Raw genomic sequence first — 18961 nt, forward strand, 5'->3', positions numbered from 1 at the left:
GGAGGAGTGGGGGAATCAAACCCAGTTCTCCCAGATTAGAGTCCGCGCACTTAACCTCGACACCAAACTGGCTGAGGGCCAACCTGTAAGGCACAGGGAGGGGAAAACAAACATGACCCAAAAACTGGAATCAAGAACCACCAGGCTAAGAAGGAAGTCTGATAAAGGGCCAGTGTTAAAAACCTAGTGGAAACTTACAATATACAAAAACACATGCATTTATTAGAAAGACAGTTAAAAACATATCAGGGCCCAATAGGGTGGAAACGCGTCAGGTCGTGTGTCTTGGCCCTTGTGTTTAGGCCGCTTTTACTTGTTTACGAGGCTTTCATTGGGCCCTTATATGCTTTTAACTGTCTTCCTAATAAATACATGCATTTTTGTATATTGTAAGTTTCAACTAAGTTTTTCACATTGGCCCCTTTGTTTGACTTCCTTCTTACCCTTGAGGGCCAACCTGCCCAAGGAATGTGCCAGCTCTCACCGCTACAATGCGACGGTACGTCTCGGAGTGAGAGGGACTCTCGAAAGGCGGGTGCCCCACCAGGAATTCGTAACAGAGGATTCCGATGCACCAGACGTCGACCTTCTCGTCGTGGGATTTGCCTTCGATCATCTCGGGAGGCAGGTAGTCCAGGGTGCCACACATGGTCTTCCTCCTAAATAGAGATGTAAAATTTCTGGAAATTTTGAAGCTCGGGAAAAAACCCGGGGTTTTTTGGGGAAAAACGGAAATTTTCGGAAAAATTGAAAAAATGCTACATTAGCATTTCTTTTGTCTTTTCTAGATTGAAAGTCATTCTGTTACTTTAGGAACATAAAATATGACTATGGACATTTTTATTTGGCATGAAATTATCACAACTAGCCTATTAAAAATATAGTGTATCCAAACAGTTATTACAAACAGAATACCCACCCACATGCAAAAACAAAACTGAAACCTTTTTATTTTCTTCTGACAATCGCACCTCCTAAAGGAAGAAATGCATCTTGTTCTTGCATTGGAGAGTTAAGTTTGTAACCTAGGACTTGCTTGTCCTCAGTGCACAGAAATTAGATCAATCTGATACCATATATATATATGTTAATTTTCTTTTCTTTTTTCAATTTTTCCAAAAAAAACCAAAAAAACCTTCAGGAAAAAAACGGAGAAAAAACAGTTTTTTTCCGAATTTTTCCGGGCCTTCACATCTCTACTCCTAAAGCAGGGAGCGGGAATTAAACCTCATGGAGCCCAACAGACCACCCTTCTTCAGCCAAGACTGTCGCCTGGGTCGCTTGTGCAAACACAGGGGAGCTGCCTTACACAGGAAACAGAACCTTGGTCCATATCCATGTCAGTATTGTCTACTCGGACTGGCAGTGGCCTTCCAGGGTCTCCAGCTGAGATCTTCAGCCACACCTACACGGATCAAACCCTCCCGCACGCCAAGATTATGCGTGGGATAGAGCAGGTAGAGGAAGAGGTACTTTTCTCCCTTTCTCACAGTACAAGAACTCGTGGGCACTCCATGAAGTTGCTGAGCAGCCGGGTTAGAACAGATAAAAGGAAGGACGTCTTCACTGGAATTCACTGCCACAGGAGGTGGTGGTGGCTACAAGCATGGACAGCTTCAAGAGGGAATTGGATAAACATATGGAGCAGAGGTCCATCAGTGGCTATTAGCCACAAGGTATGGATAGGAACTCTCATTCTGGGGCAAGGGATACTCTGTGTTATTGGTGCTTGGGGGTGGGGGCAACAGTGGGAGGGGCTCCTAGTGTCCTGGCCCCACTGCTGGACCTCCTGACGGCACCTGGTATTTCTGGCCACTGCGTGACAGAGTGTTGGACTGGATGGGCCGTTGGCCTGATCCAACATTGGCTTCTCTTATGTTCTTATGTCTGGGGCAAGGGATGCTCTGTTGTTCTTAGTGCTTTGGGGGGGGGGGAGGCAACAGTGGGAGGGCTCCTAGTGTCCTGGCCCCACTGCTGGACCTCCTGACGGCACGTGGTATTTCTGGCCACTGTGTGACAGAGTGTGGGACTGGGTGGGCCACTGGCGTGATCCAACAGTGGCTTCTCTTACGTTCTTAAGTAGATGCTCGGCCACTGAGCCACAGTCCTGCCCCACAGCAGCCACGACAACTCATTTTGAACATTTCACCCCACTTTTCCAATCAGCTCACAGCAGCTGAGCTCAGCGGTACATTCACGGAGTAAAGACCCAACGGAAAAAAACAAACGTGCCCCGCAAAATACTGACACAACCACGGGACCCCCTACGTTAAACATTTTATCACTCAGAGGCGGTGTCCAGAAAAGTGTCAGGAAAAGGCCTTCAGATCAAGCCAACAGGCCCTTTGGCAGACCAAAAGGGTCGCGATTTGGCCGATCTCCCCAGAGAGAGAGAACGCCTGCCGTGCCCGGCCTCCAGCCTGGAGGGCGCCTCACCTGAGCGAGGGGGCGTGCACCGACCAGCCAAAGTCAGCGATCTTCAGCTCCCCCCGCATCCCCATCAGCAGATTCTCTGGCTTGATGTCACGGTGGATCACTTTCTTCCCGTGACAGTAGATGAGCGCATCGGCCAGCTCTTCCATGTACTGCCAGGGTAAAAGCAAAGAGGTGTCGACTGAGTGCCTGGAAAGACAGTGTCCTCGCTGTGGAAAGGCATGAGAAATCAACCGTGCAAGCCGACGCAGAGTCGACCCCCACTGGAGATTAGGATGTGGACTGCGGTTCAAGTTCTCGGCACGCTGAAGATTTTATTTGTTTATTCAGGTTTATACCCCCGCCCGCCCAGCCTAGGCCCGCTTACATAAAATCAGCAGAAACATTTGATAGTATAGTAAAACATTTAAAAGAGTATTAAAACACTTATAATTCCCTAAAGGGCTATATTATGATGGCAGAGTTCATGATGGCTTCCATCAGCTCTCTCTCTTCCCATGGGCTGCTCGCAGGTCTTCTATAGATGCTTTCAGTACCTCCCGGCTACTGGTACAGGCTGTTAATGTACATTCCAGGGTGACGGGCCTCTTGTCCTACTCGTTCATAGGCGCGGCGGCTCCAAAACAGTGATTCACTCAAAGTGTGATTAACACACGGAATTCACTGCCACAGGAAGTGGTGGCGGCTACAAGCATGCACGGCTTCAAGAGGGAATTGGATAAGCATATGGAGCAGAGGTCCATCAGTGGCTATTAGCCACAAGGTATAGATAGGGACTCCGGGGCAAGTGATGCTCTGTCTTCTTGGTGCTGGGGGGGGGGGTCAACAGTGGGAGGGCTTCTGGTGTCCTGGCCCCACTGGTGGACCTCCTGATGGCACTGGTATTTCTGGCCACTGTGTGACACAGTGTTGGACTGGATGGACCTCTGGCCTGATCCAACATTGACGTCTCTAAAAAATATTTTAAAAGCCTGTTTGCAGGCCCTGCAGAACTGTGATAGGTCCCGCAGGGCCCTGATCTCCTCCGGGAGCTCGTTCCACCAGGATGGAGCCGCCACCAAGAAGGCCTACGGCCCTGGTTGTCCCCAGCCTGGCCTCCTTAGGAGGACCAGTCGGTTCTGGGCCCCTGAACGCAGTGCTCTCTGGGGAATATGTGGGGAAAGGCGGTCCCTCAGGTATGTAGGTCCCTGGCCATAAAGGGCTTTAAAGGTAGGAACCAGCACCCTGAAACGAAAGATCACTGGACTCTCCAGTTTAAACGACAAGCTGTAGGTGGAGTGGAAGACCTCTGCTGGGGACGGACACCAAGCTGCCATATATCAGGGGTGGGCAAACTTGCTTAACGTAAGAGCTACACAGAATAAACGTCAGACGTTTGAGAGCCGCAAGACACGAACAAATATCGCACACACGCTTTTATTGACAGATACGCAAATCTGCTTTTGAGTAACATTAAACGAGACTGCCAAAAATAAAAACAGAAGGGGTAAAAACAGATATTGATTTGGTTGAGTTGGAATACCGCCATCATTAGCTTGTCTTTTTTTTTAATCTGTAAACTGATGCTGTTTACTTTTGTATTGTATTTCTAACTCTTTTAACTCTGTATCGTTCTATGATATTTTAATCCTGTTAGCCGCCTTGAGCCAGCGTGTCCGGCAAGGCAGGATACAAACAGAAACAATAATAATAAATAAACTGATTCGTCCAGTTATATTTGTTTGCTAATGATATTTGTCTAAGAGGGGGGTGGTGGAAAGAATGAAAGAGGTGGAAAGAAAGAGAGCGAGAGAAACAAAGAAAGCAAACAGATGGGGGAGGGAGGGGGGAGGGAAGGAAGAGAGAGAAAGAGGGAAAGGAAGGGAGAAAGACAGAAAAAGAGAAAGAGAGGTGGAAAGGTGTGGGGGGGGGATGCCTCTGAGAATGCATTGAAAGTTAAAGTTGGTTTCTTTCTCCGCTCAAGCCTACCCAAGGAGGGGAACACTGGCTGGGGAAGGGAAAACTGACTGGGGAGGCCTGCCTCCCCTTCGCTTCCTGAGCCGCCCTTGCTGGAAGCGGCACAATATGAATGAAAGAGCCGTATGCTCCCGAGCCGCAGTCTGGCCACCCCTGCTATATACTGTACCAGACCAATAGTCCATCGGGAGTAGTCTTGCCTGCTCAGACTGGCAGCGGCTCTCCAGGGTCTCAGGTGGAGGCCTTTCCCATCAGCCAGTGTGGGGAGAGGGGGGCCTTGGAGGACGCATTTAAAGTTAAAGTTGCTTTCTTTCCACCTCTCCCTCCCCATGTATTTGCTTTCTTTCCACCTCTCATTCTTCCCAACTTTCTCTTCCTCTTCCTTTCTTCCATCCTCCCTCCCCGTCTATTTACTTTCTGTTTTTCTCTTTCCCCCTTTCTCCCTTCTTCCCCATCTATTTGCTTTCTTTCCACCTTTCTCTTTTTCTCCCTCCCTCCCCCATCTATTTGCTTTTTTTGTTTCCCTCTCTCCATCTCTTTCATTCTTTTTTTCCACCTCTCTCTCTCTCCCTCTTAGACAAATAAATATTAGCAAACAAATATTATTGGACAATATCTGCTACCCCGTTTGTTTTTCTTTTTGGCAGTCTCATTTAATGTTAATAAAAATCAAACTTGCATATTTTCTAATAAAATCGTGTGTGCAATATTTGGTCACATCTTGCGGCTCTCAAACTTCTGACATTTATTCGATGCGGCTCTTACGTTAAGCAAGTTTGGCCACCCCTGGTCCAGCACAAAAGGCAGCCATACACACACACACACACACACACCGTTCAGCAGCCCTCTCCCCAAAGACTCTCCAAAGTTAGAGATTCCTTGAGGGGGGGGCAGGGTCTCTCCTCCCAAGCAGGGACTGGGTTGAAGGGCCGGGGTCCGCTTCCTCTCTCTCTAGTCTACAATGGTCCTGGACCTCACAACCGCTCCCACGCCCGGTCACCGATTCCTATCCTCTGGAGTTTCTTGGATGTTCCATCCAGTTGATTGCATTTAACTTGCACTACATAAACCACTTTGAGTTTCAGCGAGAAGGACAGACTTATAAATAATGGTACATAAAACAAATACCAGCTGGGCCTGACCGACAGACTGGCTGACCAAGCCGGAGCCTCTGGGGTCAGCTGACTCTCACATGCCCTGCGCTAGGGGGGTGCTTGAAGCCGTACCCTGCCGGACTGTCCTCCCTGGCCCACGGCCGGCCTAGTCCCAAAGAGCCCCTTCCTTGTGGCCCCTGCAAACACCAACATCCCCCCAGAAAGAGGACCTTCAGGCCCCACGCCGGCCCTGTGGCATCCTTGCTTATTGAGGAGATGGTTTTACCTTTAAACATTCTCCGAGTACATAAACTTGGTAGTTTTTTGCTACCACCAGGAATTAAAAAATCCAAATCTCTCTCTTTTGGTAGTATGACCTAGGGTCTGGGCACTTCAGAGGACTACGTGGCCCTGAGGAAGTACTGTACTGATCTCTGGGATAAGTTTAAACAAAAATTGATTTATTTAATAAAGAACAAAATAGGTTTCTGGTTATTTTGAACAGTTGCTGACGAAAGGAACTTGTAAATATAACTGGCAAAGCTTGGTGCCACAAGCACTCTCTCAAACTCCCAAAACTCCACTCTGACGGGCTTATACACTCATACATATAGCCACACAGGCTAGTCTCTTTGTTTTATTCGCACTGAATAGAATCAACTCTCTTACTCACACAGACTAAATTGTTGGTCTTACCCACACAGAATTAGACTCAGCATTCCATAGTCACACAGACCATGTTCTCTCTTCAAGCTTCAGGCACAGAATCACCTCATAGACACCCCTCCTCCCACACTCTCAGTCATCCACCCATCACATCATACTTGTCTCCCCCTATCACTCTTCTTACAGTACTGTAGTCAAACTAAACATTTAAAGAAACACACACACCAAAACATGAAATCATTACAGGCCCACTCAAGGTCCCCAAACACCCTGCAGCTCACCGTGGCGCTTCTTGTCTCATCAAACCGCTGGTACTTCCGCAGGTCCTTGTAGAGTTCCCCGCGAGGGGCGTACTCCAGGATCAGGTACACTCGCTTCTTATCATCAAAGTAGTTGTACATGCGCAGGATGTTGGGGTGTCTGCAGAGAAGGGAAGGGCATGGGAAGGGATCCACCACCAAGGGGCAGCAGACACACTGAAAGCCATCCTCTGGGGCAGCAGTCTCCAAGCTAGGGGTTGAAACTCAGTGGCAAGTTTGGGTTTGCTCAAGGTAAGGCGCAAAATGGACTTTGTTGGTCTGGAAGGTGCCACTGGATTCAAACTTTGTTCTGTTGCTTCAGACCAACACGGCTACCCACCTGAATCTTTCCTTGTGTGCTTGTTAGTCCTCTTGCCCCCCTTCACTTGGGCTTCCTGTTAGTGTTCCCTCTAAGCAGAGTTAATGTGAGCTAGCTCACAGGTTTTTTAGCCTCCGGCTCACGCATTTTTTGTCTCAGCTCAGGAAGGATGGCTCCAGAGCAGACTAATTTATGCAGGAGCCAAATCGCTCGCTCACAACTTGAATGCCAGTAGCTCACAAAGTAGAATTTTTGCTCACAGGACTCCACAGCTTAGAGGGAGCATTGGACTCCACCAGTGTTCCCTCCAGGCCGAGTGAGTGTGAGCTAGCTCAGTTTTTTAGCCTCCGGCTCACGCATTTTTTGTCTCAGCTCAGGAAGGATGGCTCCAGAGCAGACTAATTTATGCAGGAGCCAAATCGCTCGCTCACAACTTGAATGCCAGTAGCTCACAAAGTAGAATTTTTGCTCACAAGGCTCCACAGCCGAGAGGGAGCATTGCTTCCTATGTGTGCAAACACGGCAGCCACTTGGTTGGTTATATAAATGCCGCTATATAAATCAATGGTGCGACCTCATCTGGAATACTGTGTGCAATTCTGGTCACCACACCTTAAAAAGGATATTATACATTTTTTTGTTTACTTATATACATATTCTTAACTTTATATCATTGATCATTACACATTCATTTTACCCCTCCCTCTTTTAATACCTTTATATTTTTAACCATGTGCACAGATTTTTCATTCGTATTTGAATATTTGGATTGGCTTCCCCCCCTTTACACCCTTCCCCACCACCCATTCCTTATATCCCCCCCCCATTTGTGATCTTTTGACATTTCTCCACCCATGTCTCTTCAGTAATTATCTGTGCAAATATATCTGATTGTACACGTTCAAAGACATAATTATTCCATTTTTCCATTGTCCATTTGTGCTTCTCCCCTCCATCCCAATGCTATTACAGCCGGGATCCCGGCTAAAACCATAATTTCATATGACTCCCGTTTATTTCTTTTCCACTTTCTTATTTCCCAGTATTCCAGAAATAGGCAGATCTCTATTAATCTCTATATTAACTTGGAATAAATCAAAGACGACCCTTACAATCTTTTGCCATAATGCCCTAACCTCTTTAACATTCCCCACCACATGTGGGCGAATTGGGCGTAGAGACCCACTTCTAAGCCACAATGCCAACACTTTGGGTTCAATCCTTTTAATCATGTACGCTATTCTGAGCCGGCGTTCTGTACCGTTAGGGACCCCTAATTCTAGAACTTTGTACAAGCCGGTTGAAGGAAGCCCCATTTGAATCCTTCTCCCGGCCCCACCCCGCAAAGCCCACCACACACCTGAGGTGCGACTGGATCTCAATCTCCCGCCGCAGCTGATGCTCCAGGCCGTCCTTCTCCAGGTGTGACTTGAAAAGCACCTTGAGAGCCACAATGAACTGCGTCTCCTTGACTCGGGCCAGGTAGACGCTGCCGAACTTCCCCCTGCCGAGCGGCCGCCCAATCTCGAAGTCGTCGATGGTGAAGACCTTCCTGGGAGGGGCGGAGAGACCGAAAGGAGCGTTGGTCGAGGCGAGAGGGGTGGGGAAAACAACCGCCAGGAGTGGCGGTTGGAACATGCAGCAACACACACACCCCTCCCCTCTTGCGGAAGAGCCGATCTTCTCGGAAACCAATAAAGCTATTAAAATCTACTTCATACAAGGAAAATATTTTCAAAATGCTCCATCGTTGGCACTGGTCACCAGATAAAATAGTAAAATGCTACAAAAACGCATCGGGTACCTGTTGGAAATGTAAGAAAAATGTAGGCACTTACTTCCATGTTTGGTGGAGATGCGAGAAAGTAATAACATTTTGGAAAGTAGTTCAAAAACTAATAACGGAAATACTAGAAGTGGAACTAAACTTGATACCAGAAACCTATTTACTCTACATATTACCAGAGGGGATTAAATTTAATGATGTATGTATAATACTTTATATTCTTACGAGCTCCAGAATTCTTTTGGCAAAATGTTGGAAATCGGAAAAAATACCAAGTACAGAAGAGTTAATCACAAGAAATATGGAAATAAAGGAAATGGACAAATTAAATATGATATTGTTGGCAAAAGATGATAGTTTATTTTTTAAAAGATGGCATAAACTAGATAATTGGATAGAAACAAATGTATTAAAAAAATCTCCAAAGAATGTTATGTATTTTTATAAGTTGACTTTGTTGTTTTTGTTGTAAAATTTGAAAATAAACGTTTAAAAAAAAAAAAGGAAACCACCCAAAGAACTCACCGGGTCACTGCCTGTGCTGGCTGGGCGCTGGGCTCGATAGGCACCCTGCCTGGGGCAGCTGTGGAGACAGAAATGGCAAAGGGAACACGTTAGTCCCTGGCACCTCCAGCTCAAAAAAGGATCGGGTTAGAGACGATGTGGAAAGACCGCTAACCTGAGACCCTGGAGAGCGGCTGCCAGCCAGAGCGGAGAGGACTCACCTTGACGGTCTGCGTGGTGTCCTGCTTATCGGGGAGACTGTTTCTCCTTTAAAACACACTCTGTGTACACGAACTGAGTAGATTTTTCCGCTGCCACCAGGAATTAAACATTCCAAATCTCTCTATTTTGGTAGAATGACCCAGTGTCTGAGCGCTTCAGAGGACTATGTGGCCCTATGGAAGGACTGTTCTGATTGCTGGGATAAGTTTAAACAATGATTTATTTATAAAAGAACAAAATAGGTTTCTGGGTAATTTTGAACTGTTGTTAAAGAAAGAAAATATAACTTACAAAGCTTGGCGTGACACACAGTCATACACCAAAACTCAACTCTGATAGGATGATAGATAACACTCTCTTTTATATAGCCTCACAGGCTGAACTCTCTTGCTCATATAGCCACACAGGCTGAACTTTCTCATAGCCACACAGGCTAAACTAAACTCCAACTGCTTCCTCTGTCATACAGACTCTCATAAAAACTCTCCACACTCGTCTCTCTACAAACACAGAATCCTCTGAGACCTTTCTCCTCCCACACTCTCAGTTGTCAGCCGATCACATCACACTCGTCTCCCTCCATCACTCTCCTTACATTACTGCAGTCGCAGTAAACATTTAAAGAAACACACACACCAAAACATGAAATCATTACAGTCTGATTCAGGACAAGTCAGTTTCATGTGTTTTTGCAACTACCAAACCAGACCCCGGGTCCCTCACGCTCAGTCTTGTCTAATCCGACTGGCAGAAGCTCTCCAAGATTTGAGCCAAAGGTCTCAAGGCATTGCCTGCTCTTTGGCCCTTTCAAATGAGAGATGCTGGGGACGGAACACAGGACCATCCCCATGCCAATCAGAGGTTCTGGCTCAGCCCCTCCAGAAGTAGCCAGAGCTCCTCTGGCCTTGAAGTAATACTGTGGAGGGGCCAATGAGCAGGCCTCGCTGTTAATAGCCCCCCCCCCCATTGCTACTACTCTGGGGATATGAACACACACACACGCGCGAGGCTGCCTTATACTAAATCATACCACCAGTCCCTTAAAGTCAGTATCGTCTACTCTGACTGGCAGCTGCTCTCCAGGTCTCAGGTGGAGGTCTTTCACATCTTCTACCACAGGGTCCTTTCACCAGTTTGGTGTGGTGGTGAAGTGCGCAGACTCTATAATCTGAGAGAACCGGGTTTGATTCTCCCACGCCTCCACTTGCACCTGCTGGATGACCTTGGACAAGCCATAGTTCTGTCAGAGCTGTTCTCGAAAAAAGAGCAGTTCCTGTCAGAGCTCTCTCAGCCCTGCCTACCTCACAGGGTGTCTGTTGAGGGGAAGGGAGTTTGTCAGCTGCTCTGAGATTCCTTTGTGTAGTGAAGGGTGGGGTATAAATCCAATCTCTTCTTCTTCTTCAACTGGAGATGCCAGGGATTGAACCTGGGACCTTCTGCATGCCAAGCAGTTGATCTACCACTGAGCCACGGCCCCTCCCCAAGGAACGCACACATTAAGCTGCCTTCTACTGAATCAGACTGTCAGTTCCTCAAAGTCAGCATCGCCTACTCTGACTGGCAGCTGCCCTCCAGGGCCTCAGGCCAAGGTCTTTCACATCAACCTACCGCCTGGTCCTTTCAACTGGAAAGGCCGGGGATTGAACCTGCGACCTTCTGCATGCCAATCAGGTGCTCTACCACTGAGCCACCACCACCCCTCCCCGATATGTTTGGAATGTCTGGGTATGTTTGGAGCAAAACTGCTCGTTGCGAGCTTTGCCTTACCCCCACACACACCTCGCAAAACAGTCCGACCCGAAATGCATTCCTACCTGTGTTCCGGCTGCAAGAAGACTTCAGGTTGCTCTTCGCACTGTTGGTGATGGCTCTTTGCATCAAGAGGGACCCCAGGGGAGTGCTGGCCGGGGTGCAGCTGCTCTTGCCGAGAGCCCACTGAGAGCCCGTTGTGCTGGCGACCCGGTACTGCAGGAAAGGGAGGGCAGAAAGGAAAACCAGAGGTACTTTGGAGCAACACGTTTCTGCCTGGGAATTAAGATCACAGGGAGGGGCTCTCTTGACAGTCTCATCAATCAAAGAAGCCTGTCTGATGGGCACACGAGACGGGGCCTTTTCAGTGGCGGCCCCATGAGTACGAACAAACCCCCCCCCAGGGAGGTGCCCCTGTCCCCCCCCCATCACTTTAAATCCCCAGGGGCACCTGACGACTGTTCAGCTGAGGACTGCATTTGGTTAAGGTGAGCAGCAGCTCCAAGTAGTGATTTTAAACTTTCTTAGGCCCCCGTCACACAGGCGAGATATCGCACGGGGGGGTGGGGGGTGGCTAATTGCCCCGGCAGTTTGATGCGCGATTACGCAATCAGATGCACCGGCGGCACACCACGGGTCCTTCCCTCGGCCCCGGCGGGTAAACGAGGGACCAGAGGGGAATGCTGCGCGCTGGTGCAATCACACCACAGGCGTCTGGAGGCAGCCCGTGGCAAACGTTTACTAGTACCTTGGAGGTACTAGTTTTTTAAGGGGCATTGTCGGCAGTGAGCCACCGGTGCGCTCCACTTCCCAGATGTTGGGGTGTGATCGCGCCCGGATAATCTGCCCACCATCCGTGCTTCTCCCGCGGCAACTTTGTCATGTGACCAGGACCTTGGTGTAGTTTATTTCCATGTTTTATCTATGTTTGTAAGCTACCTTGAGCTGTATAAGAAAGAAAGACAGCCGACAAACATTGTAAACACATTAGGAAACGTAAATAAATGGCAAGAAGACACACTGAAAGTAGCATAATGGACTCCAGCTGCCTTGTGAGGGCAGACGGTCACCCGGCCCTTGGCGACTGGCACGCCTGATTGAGAAGAACTCTGCACCCCCCTTGCCACCCAGCAATGGAAGCACAAACCCACCCAACCCACCTTCTGGCAATAGTGAGTGGAATAAACAGAGCTTGGCTTACTTTGGAAAGGCTGCTGCAGCTACCAGTCCCGTTTTCCTTATTTGCCATCCTGAGTGCCAGAGGACCTGTCGCTTCCTTCCCCCGCGCACACAAGAGACCTCTGGAGGAGAACAGCCACGGAGAGAAGGCACAGCCCTGGTTTCCAGCGGCCAGTCAGCAACAAGGTCCTGAGAATCGCTCAGCCTGTCGTAGAGTGGAGACCACGTTCCAGATCTGCAGATGAAACATCAGGTAAAGCAAAGACAGGCCGATCCCGTGAGCAAGCTGTACCTCCAAGCTGTGGAGTCTTGTGAGTAAAAACTCCACTTGGTGAGCTACTGGCATTAATCATCTTTGCTGAAAAATAAAACTTAGAGCTATCTTACAAAAAACCACAACCCCATTTGAAGCCCTGATAAGAAATGCAGATGAAAGCATAAAAGGGCTAATATTCAAAATATATGCTATCTTAATGTCATTACACGAAAACACAACGCTGCCATACCAAAAACACTGGGAGAAAATTTGCAAAACTGGTCTCACCCAAGATAAATGGCTAGATATCTGGACGACCTATGAAAATAAATCCCCCATCATCACAGAAAAATGGCAAAATTTCAGAACGATATAGACACAATCCGCTAAAAAATAAAATTTAAAGCCACAGTTTAGGACTCCTAGTAAATTAATCAAATGCAGTTCTGTGTAAAACCCTATACAATCCTGCTCACAAGTAAGCCTACTGTGATCCAATGGGGGAGTACATTAACTCTATTAATTGTCCAAATAAATGGTATTAGCACTTACAAACAAGCAGGTCCCAATCAGTGTTCTCTCTAAACTGAGTTAGTGTGAGCTAGCTCACAGTTTTTTAGCCTCTAGCTCACACATTTTTGTCTTCGCTCAGGAAGGAGGGCTCCAGAGGAAACTACTTTATACAGCCGCCAAATCGCTCGCTCACAGCTTTAATGGCAGTCACTCACAAAGTAGAATTTTTGCTCACAAGACTCCACAGCTTAGAGGGAGCACTGGTCCTAATATGATCCAATGGGAAGTGCACATTAACACTACTATGCATCCTAATAACAGGTGTTCTGAGCAATGTTCCCTCCAAGCTGTGGAGCCCTGTGAGCAAAACTTCTACTTTGTGAGCTACTGGCATTAAATGTGTGAGCAAGTGATTTGGCTACTGCATAAATTACTTTGCTCTGGAGCCCTCCTTCCTGGGCTGAGACAAAAAGGTGTGAGCTGGGGGCTAAAAGACTGTGAGCTAGCTCACATTAACTCAGCTTAGAGGGAACATTGGTTCTGAGTTTCTGGACTGAACCCCAAGTGAGTGTGAGCAGCCTTCCGCCCGGAACCACATGCTACTTGCGACAGGCGTCTAGGTCCTCCCCTGGGAGACTGTGTCCTTTATCGCAGACGTAGGTGATGCCAGGGAAGGGCCTGATATGCAGGCAACGTGGACCTGTGCCCTTTGCATTAAAGGTCTGCAGACACGATCGCTTTCCATGCTCTAAAACGCAGGGCAACAGTAACCAGAACAAGTTTCATTGCACTAGCTTTATATACTGGAGCGTTTGGGGGGGAAACACCGGAACAAAGACCTCCCAGCCTAAAGATTTAAGCCAGTAGGAAAAGCTTAAAAAAAAATTATCAGCCTGAAACGTAAGAACTAAAGCCTGTGCATATCCTGGCTTCACCTCAGAGAGTCCAGCCCCTGGTCCCACCCGACCTTTCCCCTCTACGTTATATTTTGCTATTTTCTGAATTTTTTCAGAATATTTTCAAAACATTTTGCTATTTTCTGAATTTCAAAACGCCCCGAGTGCCGTTTAACTTAAAGCGGCCGCCTAATCCTTCCCTTCCAAGACTCCATCCACCATGTAACGGCAACACTTACTCTTTAAAGTCGTGGAACAATTCGCGGCTCCACAGTTCCGCTTCTCCGCGCCCCAGCAGAGCGATCCGCACCCGCCGCGATCTCCGCTCCGACTGCCCGACCTCGCCTTTCAAATCTGCCTCCTCGAAGCCTATTGGCTGCCGCCAACGCTCGGACAAAGCGCGCTTCCTGATTGGTGGGAAATTCCCGCACGCGCGGCCAGTCCCAGTCCTCCTCCGGGCGGGGCGTGACGCCTCGTTCTCTTATTGGCCCTCCGCTCACGAGCTCTGTCTTGTCCTCTTCTATTGGCATCTTACCGATCGATAGAAAACAGCGGGGCGTGGCCGAGTGAGCCAAGTGTCCTAAGGTCTTTAAGTGACGTCGGGCTTGTTTTTATTCCGTCAGGGATTGGCCGGTTTTTCGGACGGCGGCCCGGAGCGTGCTCCTGATTGGCCAGACTCCGCAGGGCCGCGCTCGAGCTTTTGAGGGGGGGGAGGGCGCCTGCGCAGATGAAGCCAATCGAAAGGGCAGAGAACGAGGGCGGCGGCCATTTTGTGAGCCGCCAAATCCAGGCTCTGGAGAATGTAGATGGGACAGGAACGATCTGCATTGATATGTTTTAAATAAATGCAGAATACATAAGTTTTAACATTTTTAAAACGTTACCTATACACCGCATAAGGTAAAGGTCTCCCTTGCTCGAAAGCCAGTCGAGTCCGACTCTGGGGTTGCGGTGCTCATCTCCGTTTCCAAGCCGAAGAGCCAGCGCTGTCCGAAGACGTTTCCGTGGTCATGTGGCCGGCATGACTAAACACCGAGGCGCACGGAACGCTGTTATACCGCATACCCTCTCCCAATAGATCCAGGTGGGCAGCCGGGTTGGAACAAATCCTGAGTCCAGTGGCACCTTTAAGACCCAAGCTTTATTCAAGGGGTGAGCAAAGTACACTTCCTCAGGATACCTTGAATAAATTGTTGTCTTAAATAAATAAATAAATAAATAAGGTGCCACTGGACTCAAGCGTTGTTACACTCCCAATAGTCAGTATAATTGAAATGAATACCATTCTAGGGGGAAATGGGGAGGGAGGATAATATGTCAACAATCGCCTTCCAAAAGCAGCCAATCACAGCCCGGGGGCTTCCGGTGCCCGGAGATGCCCAACCAGACCCTTCCTACGACTGAAGGTTGATTCTAAAAAAAGGCAAAGGTCTCCCTTGCTCGAAAGCCAGTCGAGTCCGACTCTAGGGTTGCGGTGCTCATCTCCGTTTCAAAGCCGAAGAGCCAGCGCTGTCCGAAGACGTTTCCGCGGTCATGTGGCCGGCATGACTAAACACCGAGGCGCACGGAACGCTGTTCCCTTCCCACCGAAGTGGTCCCTATTTATCTACTTGCAATTTCTTGCTTTCGAACTGCTAGGCTGGCAGGAGCTGGAACTAGAGACGGGCGCTCACTCCGTCATGCGGCGCACCCGGGTCTCGAACTGCCGAACTACCGACTTGCCACAGCCTGCAGTTCAGCGTCTTGAGCCACCGCAGCTCCATGAAGGGTTAATTCTAGCCAACGAGAGAATAAAGGGGAAGAGCCGCGACAGCTCCGATTGTTTACAACGTTCCGAAGGTTTCAAAGCCTCCCTGGAAGAATCAGCTGCAAACGTATTAAACTGGAAATTCTACGAAGCCAAAGTTTCTTATGAAAGCTCATAATAATAATAAGGGGGGGGGATGTGATAGAAAAATCAGAGGCAAAAAGAGCAGCAATTTAAATTTATTTTAAAAAAAGGTATTTAAAAGGGTCGTCAGTGGCGATCAGAAAGGAGCCGGCCGAGGTGTTGCAGTTCCTCGGCCGGGGGAGACTTTAATCATGTCTCATGCACCTCCATTCATCATGTGCTGTTCTCCCGGAGGAGGAACAGGTAAGGATATACCTCACTGACGATACTAAAGCGAGAGCGACGCCGGAACCACCGGTCGAGGCCCCATCCTCCAGGTCATGGTGGGGGCCGTCTGAACCCCGTTACCTGTTCGCGCTCGCTCTTGCCCACAGAGCGGATTTCCCCTCTGCAGCTGCACACTCGCTACTAAAAAAAGCCCCCGCATATTTTCTGCGCTCGAAACATTGAGCGAGCCAGTTGATTTCCCACGTTGCTTTGCGGTCTCTCATTTGCATAGAGCTCCCATACTGGTCGGGGAAAGAGCAGGAGGCGGGCAGCCGTGGAAGTCCCTTACCGTATATGGTCGAAAAGGAGGGCTGCGGAATGTGCCGCCGGTTGCGCCAAGCCATACTGAAGCGTAAACAAAGAAGATTTTTAAAAGTTTGATTCCGGAAAGGGAGCTGTCGTGGCCTACAGACCAGAGATCCCTCTAAGCTGAGTTAGTGTGAGCCGGCTCAGTTTTTTAGCCTCCAGCTCACACATTTTTGTCTTAGTTCAGGAAGGATGGGGCTCCAGAGCCAACTAACTGATGCAGGAGCCAAATGGCTCGCTCACAACTTTCATGCCAATCGCTCACAAAGTAGAATTTTTGCTCACAAGACTCCAAAGCTTAGAACATAAGAACATAAGAGATGCCAATGTTGGATCAGGCCAAAGGCCCATCCAGTCCAACACTCTGTATAAAGCACAGGGTGAAACATAAAGATGCTAGGACTGAAAGTTAATCAGGACAAATAAAGAGATTGCTCATATCTGTCTAAGGCAGTGGACGAGGGAGACTTTTGTGTCTCAATTTAAAAAAAAAACGGTGGGATTTTCTGATGTGTATTAAGGGACTGGCGGACAGGGAACACAAGAGCAGTTCAACTGGCTGCCACAGCTTGGGAGACCATGGATCCCTGGTAAAGCATCTCCATGGCATGCAGAAGGGTTCCAGGTTCAGTCCCCAGTATCTCCAGTGAACGGGTCTGGCACAGGTGATGTGAAAGACTTTTCCCAGCCTGGGGGACAAATAAAGAGATTGCTCATATCTGTAGCGGGCAGGGAAGTCTAAGGCAGTAGACTTTTGTGTCTCAATTTAAAAAAAACAACGGTGGGATTTTCTGATGTGTATTAAGGGACTGGCGGACAGGGAACGCAAGAGCAGTTCAACTGGCTGCCACAACTTGGGAGACCATGGATCCCTGGTAAAGCATCTCCATGGCATGCAGAAGGGTTCCAGGTTCAGTCCCCAGTATCTCCAGTGAACGGGTCTGGCACAGGTGATGTGAAAGACTTTTCCCAGCCTGGGACCCCAAAGAGCCACTGCCAGCCCAAGCAGGGGATATCAAGGGCCTGATTCAGTAGCAGGCAGCTTCATGTGAGCAGAGCACTGATGGGCACCGTTTTTGAAGGTCTGCAGCGGTGGCTACCGGACTGGGGTGGACTGGCTGGCCCTTTCACTTATCAAGAACGTTCTAAGAGCTCTGTTGGGTGATAGTGAGATATTGAAAAAATGGTATTTAGCAGAGATAAGATAGTCCAGCAGTCCCGGAATAAAATAATTCAGACTCAGAGTCCATGTGTGATTAAAATATAATTTTTTTACTAAATTCTAGCATGGGAAGGGTAACTGGGATGAAAATAACAACAGAGCAAAATCTGCTACATCCTTACTCTACAAAGACAAAACTAGAAGAGGGAGATTACGGCTACTCTTCTTCTTCTTCAGAACACCAAACAAAGACAGCAAGAGAAGCCATAAAATGCTAATACACCTTGACACTTTAGTCCCAATCAAATTCCTAGATCAGGGAGAAAATTCCTGGGCATCCTACAGCTAAAGAACATTGGTTACATGAGAAACATGTGACTTCCTGTGAGTAACATAAACAAACATTTAACCCCAGATATACTGAGTGTTTTCAACTTGTAATACCCAACAAGCTCTACTGGCCTGGAGGCAGGCAGCAAGATGAACCTAGTGCCCCTAAGGTACTGGTGACAGAGACTGTACTCATGGGTGTCACTGCTCTGGTCAGGTACACCCAAACATGCTGGCATCACTGCTTCAGCCCAGGTCTCGGCCACGGGCACCCTAAGGTACTACCGGCAGCATGGCTCGACTCGCTCCAAGGCTGTTTTAATGACTCCATACAAAGGGCCAGTTTGGGGTACTGGTTAAGTGCGCGGACTCTAATCTGGGAGAACCGGGTTTGATTCCCCACTCCTCCACTTGCACCTGGCTGGATGACCTTGGGCAAGCCATAGCTCTGACAAGAGCTGTCCTTGAAAAAAGAGCAGTTTCTGTCAAGAGTTCTCTCAGCCTCACCCACCCTTCTTCTTCTCCATCAGCCCCTGTCCAAATGCAGCCCCCTTTCCTATGGGTGCAACTTCTGATGCGGAACTTAAAAAAGTGTTTGCTTTTGGTTCTTCGGATGCTCCTGCTTTCCCCCGGATCCGGTTTCTCTGAAGGCCAGAGCACAGCAGCTGACTTGCCCATTACCCCAAGACTAACCCTCCAAAGGATATTCTGCATCTCCACCTGCTTATTTCTCGTCGACCTCCCACCCTTCCCCAAGGAACCAAACATGAACACATGAAGCTGCCTTCTGCTAAATCAGACCCTTGGTCCACCAAGGTCAATATTGCCTACTCTGGCTGGCAACAGCTCTCCGGGTTCTTTTACATCTACGACTTGATTCTTTTAATTGGAGATGCTAGAGCTTGAACCTGGGACCTTCTGCATGCCAAGCAGAGGCTCTATTATTGTCATCTTCAGGGGTCATTTCCTGCAGGAGCGCATAGGAGTGGAGCTCCGGCAGTAAAGAGCCCAGGGGGCGGGCACATTTAACAAGCCCCGCCCCCTGCTCCCAACAGCCCTCAGTCAGAGCAAGAAGCAGCCAGGTAAGTTGCAGAGCTCCCCCTGCCCCCCCCCCCGGTCCAAAACAGTCCAGT

General features: G+C 48.6%; 1 protein-coding gene across 1 annotated transcript; it reads right to left on the minus strand.

Annotated features, from left to right (window-relative positions):
- Nucleotides 1-484: 484 nt before the first annotated feature.
- On the minus strand, nt 485-12420 carry LOC107120722 (aurora kinase B-A-like; the record flags this gene model as incomplete). The annotated part of the gene is made up of 7 exons (XM_015423493.1): nt 12230-12420; nt 11094-11244; nt 9079-9136; nt 8128-8319; nt 6431-6569; nt 2437-2585; nt 485-659 (listed from the first exon to the last, which is right to left on the minus strand). Coding segments are annotated over exons 1-7 (912 nt in total), but the record flags the coding sequence as incomplete, so codon positions are not given.
- Between the last annotated feature and the right edge of the window lie 6541 nt (nt 12421-18961).

This window comes from Gekko japonicus, unplaced genomic scaffold, assembly GCF_001447785.1.
Source record: "Gekko japonicus isolate JY-2015 unplaced genomic scaffold, Gekko_japonicus_V1.1 scaffold2575, whole genome shotgun sequence".
Taxonomy (NCBI): domain Eukaryota; kingdom Metazoa; phylum Chordata; class Lepidosauria; order Squamata; family Gekkonidae; genus Gekko; species Gekko japonicus.